Here is a 10,908-nt window from a genome sequence, read left to right as displayed (position 1 = left end):
CGAATGCGTGAGTTATACCGAGTACTCAGTAAATTATAGACCACTTCAAATCTTCGTTTTCGAGAGGGATGATCAACTCCGCAAATATCGATCGAAACTTGAACCCTTGTATAGGTATGCAATTTAAGAAAGCACAACAATTGAAATGGGCAGTCCGTATTGGTATCAGAGCTATTCCCATGTTCCGATCTTTCCATTTTTTTTACCCATTTCTTGGGTAAAGTCTCCCAACTATATTTGAAAATGAATTGGTTATCCATAAAGATAAAGAAAGCTTTCTTGTAGTTCCGCTTCTTGCTCTAAAAATTAGGAAAGACTTGTCGGAAATCGCCAGTTGGCTTGGTCCGACCAAGAAAGGCATGGGACTCTTTGGGCATTGCTTGGGTCGAGTGAGTAAAGACTGGCTACCTATAATATAAAGATCCCTCACTGCACACTTTAGATATAATGAAAACCTTTAGTTTAGGAGTCATTCAGGCTAGATCTAAAAAAAGAACATAGCCTTCGTATGATCCCTTTCTAGTACCCTATCTTGAGCAGGAAAGTGTTCAGTAGGAAAAGACCGGAAGAAATGGGATTCGAACCCATGCATGATGCAATCAATCTTCTTGTATGTCGATTTAGCAAACCAATGCCTTAAGCCCTTGTGCTATCCCCCATGATCAGATCAGATATTTGGGCAACCAACCCATTTCGCTCTATCATTTCTTCTTTCTTTCCTAGCCTACTCAAAAACTATTTAGGAAGGGCTACCATTATATACGCAATTAATAAAGGATGCCGAATCATCCACCGAATCCTATGTTTCATCCTAGTTTATTTGATGTGTATACCTGTTTTTCAGTTGGCCTCATGTATATCTAGGCCAATGTGTCTTATTGGGCTTAGTATGTGCTTAGTTTCGGTTAATCCTTAGGCTCTTTTTGATTACGTAGAAACTTGGATTCTTTTTAGCCTTTGTAATCGTAATCTAATTTCAATAATTTTTTCCATAGGTTAGTTTCTTTATTTTAGAGCTCGGGGAGTGTCTTGAGTTCTTTGTTTGGTTGCCTGGGGTGGGGTATGCCCCTTCATTTATGTTTACTTCGGGGGTTCCCCCCATCGGTCAATGTATTCTTACTTACCGAAAAGAAAGACTAGTTAGGTACCGTAGGTAGAGCATATTCCAACACTTCGGATAACCACTTGACATTGGCACCTTGGCCAGGTAGATCCGTCCCACTCTCCGGACCTCACCTCTGCTTTTTTGGAGTCCGGGATGACTCGGATGGGCAGATAAAACAGAACCTGTCAGTTACGCCTTTAGGGGCCGCCACGTATAGCTTTAGTTTATGCTGTAGCATCGGTTATTGCTCTGGTTACGAATGACCCAATCTATCTATGGCAACCACCCCTACTTTTAGTAGATGGAGATGCGCACCTAGGAAAGCGCGGAATAGACCTGCGTGTCGGCCAGTGCCGGGGCAGAGATAGGGACCATGAAAGCATGGGATTCAATCGAACCTTTTCGGACAATTCCTAACGCAGAAGGGGGATGCTAATAAGCTGACAGCTCAGGCATGGCTTCAATAGCGAAAGAAGTTCTTTCTGATTTGAATCAAGAAAGACAATGAATTTACGAGATCTTGATCCGTTTAGTGCCTTCACTTGTGAACAACAGGGACCCATTCTGTTGATTGCTTCTCTGCGCCAGCTCTAACAAACTGGTTTTTCTTTCTCACAGAATTAGGGAAATCATTAGATTCTTCTTCCTTCTTTCGGTAACACGAGATAGGCTGGGAAATCCCCCTTCGATAGACAGGTGGCAACTTGACCTCTAAGTAAGGACAGGAACGCCCGTGCCCAATCAAAGACCACAATCATGAAAAGCAGCTGAAACGAGACCTAAAGCTGAACCGCTGAAGGAACCTCTTTCCGTTGTTAAAGCAAGTACGCTTTTCAAGCTTTTTCCTTACTCTTACTAAAGCAGGCACACGCAAAACTCTCTATTTGGCTTTTCACTGAAACCAATACGTCTAAACATAAGGTAGGCGCTTTCACGACTCACTAAACGGGGATCAAAATCTTTGCGCAGTAGAGGAGTCAAAAGCGGAGGACGAAGCGAATGTAGAGGACACAGCATATCCAGGGAAGGAAGATGGACTGGACTCACTCTCGTTGGGAGGCTGTTCAACCAGACTGCGAAGTTGAAAATCGAAGGGGAACCAGAAACCTTGATCCATGGTCCCTATCCCTACCCTAGAAGGGCTTGAAGTTGAAGCAGACGTCCAGAGGTGCCTTTCTTGATGGAATGAAAGAAATGCCGACCTATAATTCCTAGTCATGAAGTGGAAAAGAAAGAAGTAGCATGGAAAGGAAAGCAATTCGCCAAGCTATGAAAGAAGAGTTTCATTGATGGCCTTCTTGGGAATAGGCATGAAGCCAATCTCTCCTTTCTTCGGTGAATAATCAGTGAATAACCCTTCTTTGTCCAGTCATTTCATCCTGGTAGGGAAATCCAGGACATACATACAAGGCTTGAATGAGATAAAACGGATGACTAGCGATGTCTCATATGTCAGTAGCAGTGAACATGACGGCAAGGCCGGCACCAGATCCGGCTCCCTTTAAGTCCTCAAAGGCCTCTTGACGTTCTCTCGTCCAATGCCATGGTTGGTTATTCTTAAGGAGATTCGTCAGAGTAAAGGTGCAGGCCAACTCGGAATAGAAAGAGCCTTTTACTTTAGTAGGCCGAGGTCAAATGTCGGGATTGAGATTGGATTCAGGAATGGAAAGACCGAATGGACAAAAAGAGGGCTTTTCTAAAAGGATTGGAACTAGGCCAATGCCAATCTCATCTATTGCAGCAAAGAAAGAGAGGCAGGAAGAAGTCAGCTAGTTGCCATCCGCTCTGTCCCAATCTCCGGTCAATGATTGAGTCCGAACTCACCTAAAACGGCGTAGAAGGGTAAATCTACCTAGTCAAAACTCTTGTTTAGGAGCCCCTTTTTCAAGCTTCCTCGCCTTCACCCTATGAGTTCAGGGTGCTTTCCTGGCTCGCCTGAACTCATATCATAGGGTTGTGTTCAGTACGATCTTTAGCCTTTCTTCGTAAGATCCTGAGAACTGAAATGCCTAAAGACGGTGCTCAAGTCAGAAATGCGATCTTCTAGGGCAGGAATTCTTATATGCTAATTGCCAGAAATCCCTCTCATTTTGTCAATAAGGGAGAGGTTGGGAGATAGCTCTTAGCCTGTTGGTTGCTTGCCTGTGACTTGACTTCCTCGTACTCCTTCTCCTAGAAAGCGACTTCTTTCATTCCTCGACAGCTAGGTCTTTGCCGACTCTTAGCTTTCCAGGCGGGTTGGTGTTCAACCTTCATTCAATAGGGCTATCTATCCGAAAGGTCTTAATAAAAAGAATCCCTGTAATAGAAGTTCATTCCTTAAATACCTTCCTAATCAGTAATTTGATGGTCTTCCGTAAAGACTTTCATGCGCACCTTCCTTCATAAGAACAGGTAACCTGGTAGGTGAGTCACTCTCCGCTAACCTGGTAGGTGGGACTTGCTCTACTTTGACTTCTCTATTTCATAACACTAGCCAACCAGCGTACATGGAAAGGAGCTGACACTCGTCGAGAGGAGAAAGGGCAGGTTTTTGATCTAGTCTGATGCTTACAGGACATAGAATCACGTTTCCGGATGAGTGAAGTTCTTGTTCATTTCTCTTTCTAAAAGGGAGTCTCAATGAGAGCTAAGAAAGGTAATGAGTCTGAATGCCTTCATTGTTGCTGGCTACCTTTCACTTAGAAGTAATAATAGGAAGTCCAAGGCTGCCTTATCTTATGGGCAATGCTCCCTTTGCCGTAAAGAGTAGCCATATCCAGTGCGATCTCCTCATACTCAGGCGTCGCCTCAAATCCCATTTATAAACTCTACAACTGCTCCGGTCACACTGCACCACCCTTAATTTAACGGGCCTTTAGGCTAAGGATAGATTGTCTGATAGACGAATTCGTCGACCGCCAATGCTCTAATAAGCTGTCTTTCTCCCAGGGATGCTCTTCTTGTCCTACCGGTCGGGTTGCTGGACTGGTTCTTTTGAGGGAGGCCTATAAATTGCACGGGTCCAAGCTTGATTGATTGATTCTTTTAAAACTAGCTCCTGTAATCAATCTCACCATTAGCATTTTCACCATTATAATGGAAACTAAATTCTGTGGATTAAAGCCCTTCTTTAAAGAAGTCCTCTAACTAGATCAGCTAAGTAGGTAGCTTCGCTCAATTGATTCTATAACTCACCATAGCAAGGTAAGCTGCTCTGTATGAGTCGTTACTAACAACCGAGAAGCCAGTCTCTCAGCTGATAGCTCATCGGATCATGCAGCTCCTGATCTGGTCATAGAAAGAAGGAAGTCCGAACTCAAAGCCAGTGTCTGAGCCAGCTGTCCTTAGTAGACTGGAAGCCAGATAAGGAAGTCTGGTCTAGCTCTCGAAAGTGGGTGTGAGCCCCCTGGCGGGTTCTCTTCCGGATCTTTCGAAACTGGAATAAAGGGGTCCGAAGTAGAAGGAAGGGTTGCCCACTTGATCCAAGATTCATTCCTCCCGCTTTCATTTTATTTCTTTTCCAGTATATATAGGGCTTGACATGACAGCACCTCGCGGCTCCCTTTCAAGATGAACAATGCGGCTAAGCGTGTATCTGGCGCGGGTGTGCCGATGGATGGAGGCGGTTGCATGCTGCATCTAAGAGTTTAGTTCCATGAGACTGAATAACATGGCCTGAAACGAAGTCAACTCACTTTGCTTAACACAGGGCAGCAGAGCAGGACTTATTTATTTTATCACCCTCACCCGTCATCCAACATGGTTCGCACCAGCGTTATTTGACTCGCTTAGTCCATCGCTGTTTGGCTCTACTTCAACCACTACAACCTGACGGTTCCCTTGCCCTTGCAGCTAAAAGAATGCGATAGAACACCTTTTCTGACATCAGGAGATGAAAGCAGTCAAGCAGGCAACTCGACTATTCGTCTTCACTTCCTCAAAAATGCTACCTGCGCGCAGACCCATCCCCAAAGGACTAAACGCATTCAGTTATCTTTCAAAGAGCTTATTCGAGAACAACCTATTCTACAACCTATTTGAATTTGAAAACAGCTTTAGGGATGACTATTTTGCAGCGGTAATTGCAAACAGAAAGGGAGCACCGCTTACTCAAGCACTAGTACCGTCTAAGCATCCCACAGCTGATGAAAGAGTACCGGCAACTGGTTGAGCTTCTATTCTAGGATCAGATCTGCAGCTCTTGCAGTAACAGCTTAGGGGATTGGTTTGAATAGCCTATTGACCAGGAGAGCAAGCATTACCGCAGCTTTTACTCTGTTGCAGGTATCAGAAGTTCCATACATGAAAATGAAATGGGACCATTAAAACCCCTCTAGAGCTTGCTTTGCTGCAACTATAGCGTTAGTAGAGGTTGCTTGCGACGGTAGCATTAGCTAGGCAATCAAGGCAGGTCGAACAGAGTCAGTCCTAGGGTGAAGATCATCGGATGGAAAAATGGATTGAGCTGGCTAATCACTTGATGACCCGGTGGAGAATGGGAACAGAGAGTCGCTCCCATAAACGAATGAATGGGACTCCTGGTCCTGATCGAACCAGAGATTCCGACAACCCGGGGAATCGGCAGAAAGAGATGGGTCGGATACTGGAATCTGCCCAAAAGTCCTGACTTTTTCGAGGCAGGGCTTCGATCCGTATCTGGCCAACTCCTCGAACTGCTGGGTGCGACATATTCATGGACTGGCAAAGCGAACTCTCAATTTGATCAGGAGAGCCTAGAGAGCTCTCTATCTTTCCCCAAATTCCGACTAGCGGTTCTTTTTCTCGACCAATTTGAATTCAATTTTTTTTTTCATTTTAAGTTAAGTAGAGTAGTAAGTAGCTAGGCGGGTTTCAGCACATGCTGCATTTAGAATCTCCAAAGAAATTAGAAGCGCCTATGATAGCGTATGATTTTTCCCATTTGTGACCGAGGGTTGCTTGCAAGAGGCGGCGATCGGCAGTGTTCCAAAGCGCCATAACGACTTGCGTTAGAGCGTTATGCCAAACGATCCCCAGCACCTGTAGTTATGGGGATCGCCTTCGGCTTGCTTTAGTCGCTTGCCTGAGTTGCGTTGCTGGGATCGCCTTCGTCTTACTATACTGTTTCCCTAACGCATGCTGGTTACCATAAAGACACCGAGGGATATCGCATGCGCTAGTTTCAGGGATGTTGTTTACACTACTAAAGGTAACAACTAAAAGTGCCGGAACGACTCTAGTGGTGCAAGCGAAGGTTTCAGTCTTGTCGAGCGAATCCCATTGTTCCGGTCCGAGAATCCCTATGTCTGAGGTCGAGCAGCTACGCTCTCGTTGGTCGAGGTTAGATCCTCGTATGTCGCCACTCTCGTCACTGGGCGTTCTCACTTTAGCCTTGTTATCTCAGGACACTCTGCCAGGTTGTTCCTTGTTGACCGGCCTTGTGATTCTCGTTATAGAATGTAGTGCCCAACAGTTTAAAGGAACGGGTGAAGTCTCGGGATCCGCTCTAGCCGAGTAAGAGATTTCCCCTGTAGAGTAGTCTCCGTATCAGTCCATGGGCTAAGGTGCAATTGCCTTCTTAGAGCCAGTAACTTCGTACTGAAAATTGGAGAAAAAAGAGTTACAGAGGCATCTTCCATTCATATCGATTTTGGTTTTTCTGCACCATATTTTGATCTCCCTTTTCTTCGATCCGGAATTCCCAACAAATCCTTGACTCCTCGAATACAATGGGATTTCACACCTGGCGAATCTTTCACTCTACCTCCTCTTATTAAGACTATAGAATGTTCCTGCGAATTATGACCTTCGCCCGGAATGTGAGCAAATATATCATGTCGATTGCTCAACCGTACTTTGGCTATCTTACGTGGAGCTGAATTAGGTTTTTTCGGTGTTCTCGTTGGTACACGCGGGCGTACTCCTTGCTTCTGGGGACATTGATCCGAAGCTCGAGTACGGTCCGTGCGCCGTTTTTCTTCTCTACCATGACGAATCAATTGATTTAATGTAGGCATCGCTCTTTACTTTTGTTCTTCCCCCGATTTTTGCCCTATCACCAGTGGTTACTCCCGATCCGAAGCACCCCTTTTCCATTCATAGAGAGATCCAATCGTCAAAATCAATAAAAAGGCCATCATGGACCAAGATCCAAAGGGATCAATCTTGTTGGGAGGTACTGCCCAAGGAAAGGAAAAGGTGACTTCCGGATCAGGGATAATAAATAAAATAGAAACAAGATAAAATCGTATATCAAAACGACTTCTGGCATCACCGAAAGGATCGAAACCACATTCGTAGGCCGACAATTTTTCTGGATAGGTCGAACTATTGGAAGCAAATGGAAAAGGAACACCGAGTGGGATCAAAGAAACTAGCGGACTGATCACTAAATAGATACAAATAGGTGCAAATTCTGACATCACCACAGCCCACTTTGTTTTCTCGCTCCTTGCTCGCGGAGCGGCATACCGAAAAAAAGATAGGATTTGAATCGATGACTTAAGCCCTTGCGCTATTCCCCCTGATCGCATCGTAGATAGCAGTCAGAGTCAGTACGCTTTCCATTTAGAAAATGCGTTCTCTGACATAGGCGGGGCCATCCCTTTTGAGCCCTTGCCTCACCAGAGCTAAAAACTCTAGTTCCAAAGTGTCTCGTTGGTATACGTCCAACTGGAGCCGGTCCAGTTGGTCGCCATGCTCGTCCAAGAAGTCTTTAAAGACTTCTTGTGGGTTGTATGGGGCCTGGTCGGCCAAGGGAGGATTCTGCTCCAAGACTCTTTGAAAAAGGCGTAAAGCCTCATGCTTGAGTTCTCGGAGCAGGAGGTCCCTGTTTTCAAAAGAGACCAACCGGTTATACTCCCCCTGAGAGGGAGCATCGTCCAGTTCTTTTTTATGTCCGACCAGTAGGCTCCCCTTGCCTTATCTAGCAGATAGGGGCTATTGTCCTGCTCGAGTCGTACAATGCGATTTCGCATTGACGACTCCAAGCTCGCATTTTGGACTACTGTTCCTTCGTGGGACGGGCCCGCTTCATCGCGTGCCACCGAAGAACGAACTGAGGTGCCCTCCATTTCCGTTTCGGGAAAAGGCTCCATCAACACTCCTATCGAGAACGAATCTTCCGTCCAGGAGTTCGCGTGTGATGGTCCCCCGGAACCTGAATTGGAAGGGATTATTTCCCCACCCGACGGATTCACCATATTGGCTCCGATCCCCGCAGTGACGAGCGCTCGAAAAGCACAGCCTATCACTGAGGCCAGAGCGGAGGAGCAGCCCACCTTGCTAAAAAGGAGAGAGAGGGCCTTCACCCCTAGGAAGCCTGCTACCTTCGATAGAAGAGAACAAAAAAAGGCGCTCCCCCCGAGAAGATAGAAAAGGAACATCAGACCGCTTAGCAAGAGAACCTTAACACTGCGAAATAAATTCATCCTAACCGATTGTTTCATTTTTTGTTTTTTCTTTCCCAGTATCGATATAATGAGCACTGTGAACTATCTGCTTCAAAAAAGATAGTTGTAAAGAAGATCAGAGCAAGATATCGTAGTGTAGAACATATTTGAAGTAATGGGGATCACATTAGTAGGAATATAGGCTGATACGTCTCCAGAAAGCCTTGCACAAAGGGGATGAAAGGCTACTTCTTTGCCCCCTTATTGTATTTAGCTGCTGTCACCGAAGGCTCCTTTTTCTTAGCGCAACTGGCCTTTCTGACCTTTTTATAAGTCCCCCTCTAGTCTACCACTAGGCACCTATGTCAGGGGAGAGCAGAAAGCGAGAGAAGAGTGCTATGATTCTTGTGCAGTCTATATAAGCAATTCCTTGATCAGGGTTTTCTTGGCCAGGAATGCTCGATCCGGATAAGAGGGCGCTGTCCTCTATTGTTGAAGCTCAGTTCAGTAAGACAATCGGGTTTACCAAGCTTGTAGGATACTACTTACTAATTTATGCCTGGACGCAGGAAGAGCGAACTATTCTCTTAGACAATGCTCTATCGATCCAGAACTCTAGGAAAGCAACTTCGATACCTAGATAGCGGGAGAGGAGGGGCTAGCCCATACAAAAGGGAATCCACTTCTTTACTAGAGATAACTCGATTTGAAGCTTTCATTCCTCTTCAGGTGGTTTGGTTTATCTTTATTTAGCTATTGAGCAAAAAGAGTTCGCAACCTTTTTTGCGCTCATCTCCTTCTCTTCAGGGATATGTAACTCCAAGCCATCAACATTTGGGAAAACAACATACCTTGATGCAAACCTATAAACTCCTTAAACCACCTCTTAAAGTGAACGTGAGTAGGATCTTTAAGTTTCAGAGAGGGCTGCTATTGCCTCTCCTTCACAAGCCCGATTCCGATGGTTATGATTACAGCAACAGTTAACCCTCCGGGTCTTGACTAGGAAACTAGCTCTGCGAAGACGCTTCTTTGGTGTTCTTCCGGTGGATGAAAATCAAAACCAACTAGCCAACCAGAAAAAAAGGCTTCCGTCCTCGGAACTAAAGCTGGTTCTATTCCGGACAAGAAAGCAAAGCCGGGGACCTAGGTGGGAGGAGCTGACTTGACTGGTTAAATTTCCGGTACTTAGTCATTCGACTGACAAAGAGAGGAGACCGAAGGAGAGAAGAGGTTTAGCCCTTTCCCTAATGGTCGATCGAGTAACTATGCCCCTTGATCCTAACCAAAGTAAGCTAGTCCACGAGTGAAAGACTTTCCACTAGATAGAATGAGGGTAGCTCTCCCGATAGGTTACGGGTGGAATCTCCTACCCCTGATTTGATTCGATTCCTAGGATTTTCATTTTCCCGGGATTTCTCGCTTAATATCTGATGTCCCTGAGGGAATCCTTAGATGTGAAAGTGAGGAGATAGAAGAGTTCAGACTTTGAGCCAAAGACGGAAGAGAGAGAGGGAGCACTCGTGGCACACTTATACAGATAGCTATCGATGGGGCTATAAATCTTCATTACCCTTACGGTCGACTAACTTCGCCAAGAAAAGCACTTCTTACTGGGTGAAGGGCTGGGCCTACGCTCGCTTGTTCCAGCGCGAGAATCTCCGGCTTTTTGGTCAGCGGCTATCTGGACCACCATACCTTCTCTATTGCAAGCTACCTCTTGTTAACCCGGTTCTAGCTTACGTATACCGTTGACTCCTGTGTCTTACACACAAGGTTGACATAAGGAAATTCCTTGTTCTAATAATTACGCCGTCCCCGGTCCCTTGGGCTTGGGGTAAGCCTTAAATGTGCGATGCCCGATAATTGTGCATTAGGAGCTCGCTTCCTTCCATTAGTCAATCGGACTTTTTCACAAGATCTCTAATGCCAATAAAGCAGGAAGGCGAGGAGAATGCCAAATCGAAAGCAACCCGTAAAGCTAGTTCCCGTGGACTGAGTCTAGTGCTTCATACGATACAAGACAAGGAAGGAAAGGAAAGGAAGTGCGTGTTCAGAGTTGGAGGATTCCAGGCCAGCCCGATGCGTTCTGAGGAACTAGACAGATCAAGTTTCTTTCCTCATATACTTTAGCTGACGTAATTGATTACAAGAAAGTGACTCTGCAAAACATTGAATCAACACAGTATAAGGCACTGCCAACAAAAATAAAAGCGGGTCTGGACGACAACCATTCCTTGAATTTGGTTCTGGCAAAGCGGGAGGAAGCCACTCTAAAGAGGAGGACTGTCAAAGAGTCATGTTGGGCTTCGACTAGGAGCTCTCCTCGGCCATAGAGATTCGCTTGGAGCATATCATAATGAGCTTGAGGCCTTTCGCTCAAGAGGTTAATGAATCTGGCTTCTCACAATGATCAATCATGTGGCGGTGTGGAAAGGCGTATGTACATCT

General features: G+C 45.5%; 3 protein-coding genes across 3 annotated transcripts in view; all 3 read right to left on the bottom strand.

Annotated features, from left to right (window-relative positions):
• The window catches only part of LOC122584421 (NADH dehydrogenase [ubiquinone] iron-sulfur protein 3), a 2,523-nt gene extending 1,759 nt beyond the window's left edge, over positions 1-764 (bottom strand). The window contains exon 1 of the mRNA XM_043756598.1: positions 1-764. This exon is cut by the window's left edge and continues 1,759 nt beyond it. Within this exon, the coding sequence (XP_043612533.1) occupies positions 1-260 (260 nt within the window). The 5' untranslated portion in view covers positions 261-764.
• Positions 765-4,952: 4,188 nt separating this feature from the next.
• Positions 4,953-7,125, bottom strand: LOC122584419 (ribosomal protein S12, mitochondrial). The gene has a single exon (XM_043756597.1). The coding sequence runs from the start codon at positions 7,081-7,083 to the stop codon at positions 6,706-6,708; it is 378 nt and encodes a 125-aa protein (XP_043612532.1). The 5' UTR covers positions 7,084-7,125; the 3' UTR covers positions 4,953-6,705.
• Positions 7,122-7,954, bottom strand: LOC122584418 (NADH-ubiquinone oxidoreductase chain 3-like). The gene has a single exon (XM_043756596.1). It carries the CDS (start codon positions 7,597-7,599, stop codon positions 7,132-7,134), a length of 468 nt encoding a protein of 155 aa, XP_043612531.1. The 5' UTR covers positions 7,600-7,954; the 3' UTR covers positions 7,122-7,131.
• Positions 7,955-10,908: the final 2,954 nt, after the last annotated feature.

The sequence above is a fragment of the Erigeron canadensis genome, unplaced genomic scaffold, assembly GCF_010389155.1.
Source record: "Erigeron canadensis isolate Cc75 unplaced genomic scaffold, C_canadensis_v1 Conyza_canadensis_unscaffolded:263, whole genome shotgun sequence".
Classification (NCBI taxonomy): Eukaryota; Viridiplantae; Streptophyta; class Magnoliopsida; order Asterales; family Asteraceae; genus Erigeron; species Erigeron canadensis.
The sequence above is the reverse complement of the archived record's forward strand: the minus strand, read 5'-3'. Positions and strand labels throughout refer to the sequence as shown.

Excerpts from the sequence above, each read along its gene's own strand:
- LOC122584418 (XM_043756596.1), bottom strand. The coding sequence starts at position 7,599 with ATGCGATCAGGGGGAATAGCGCAAGGGCTTAAGTCATCGATTCAAATC.
- LOC122584419 (XM_043756597.1), bottom strand. The coding sequence starts at position 7,083 with ATGCCTACATTAAATCAATTGATTCGTCATGGTAGAGAAGAAAAACGG.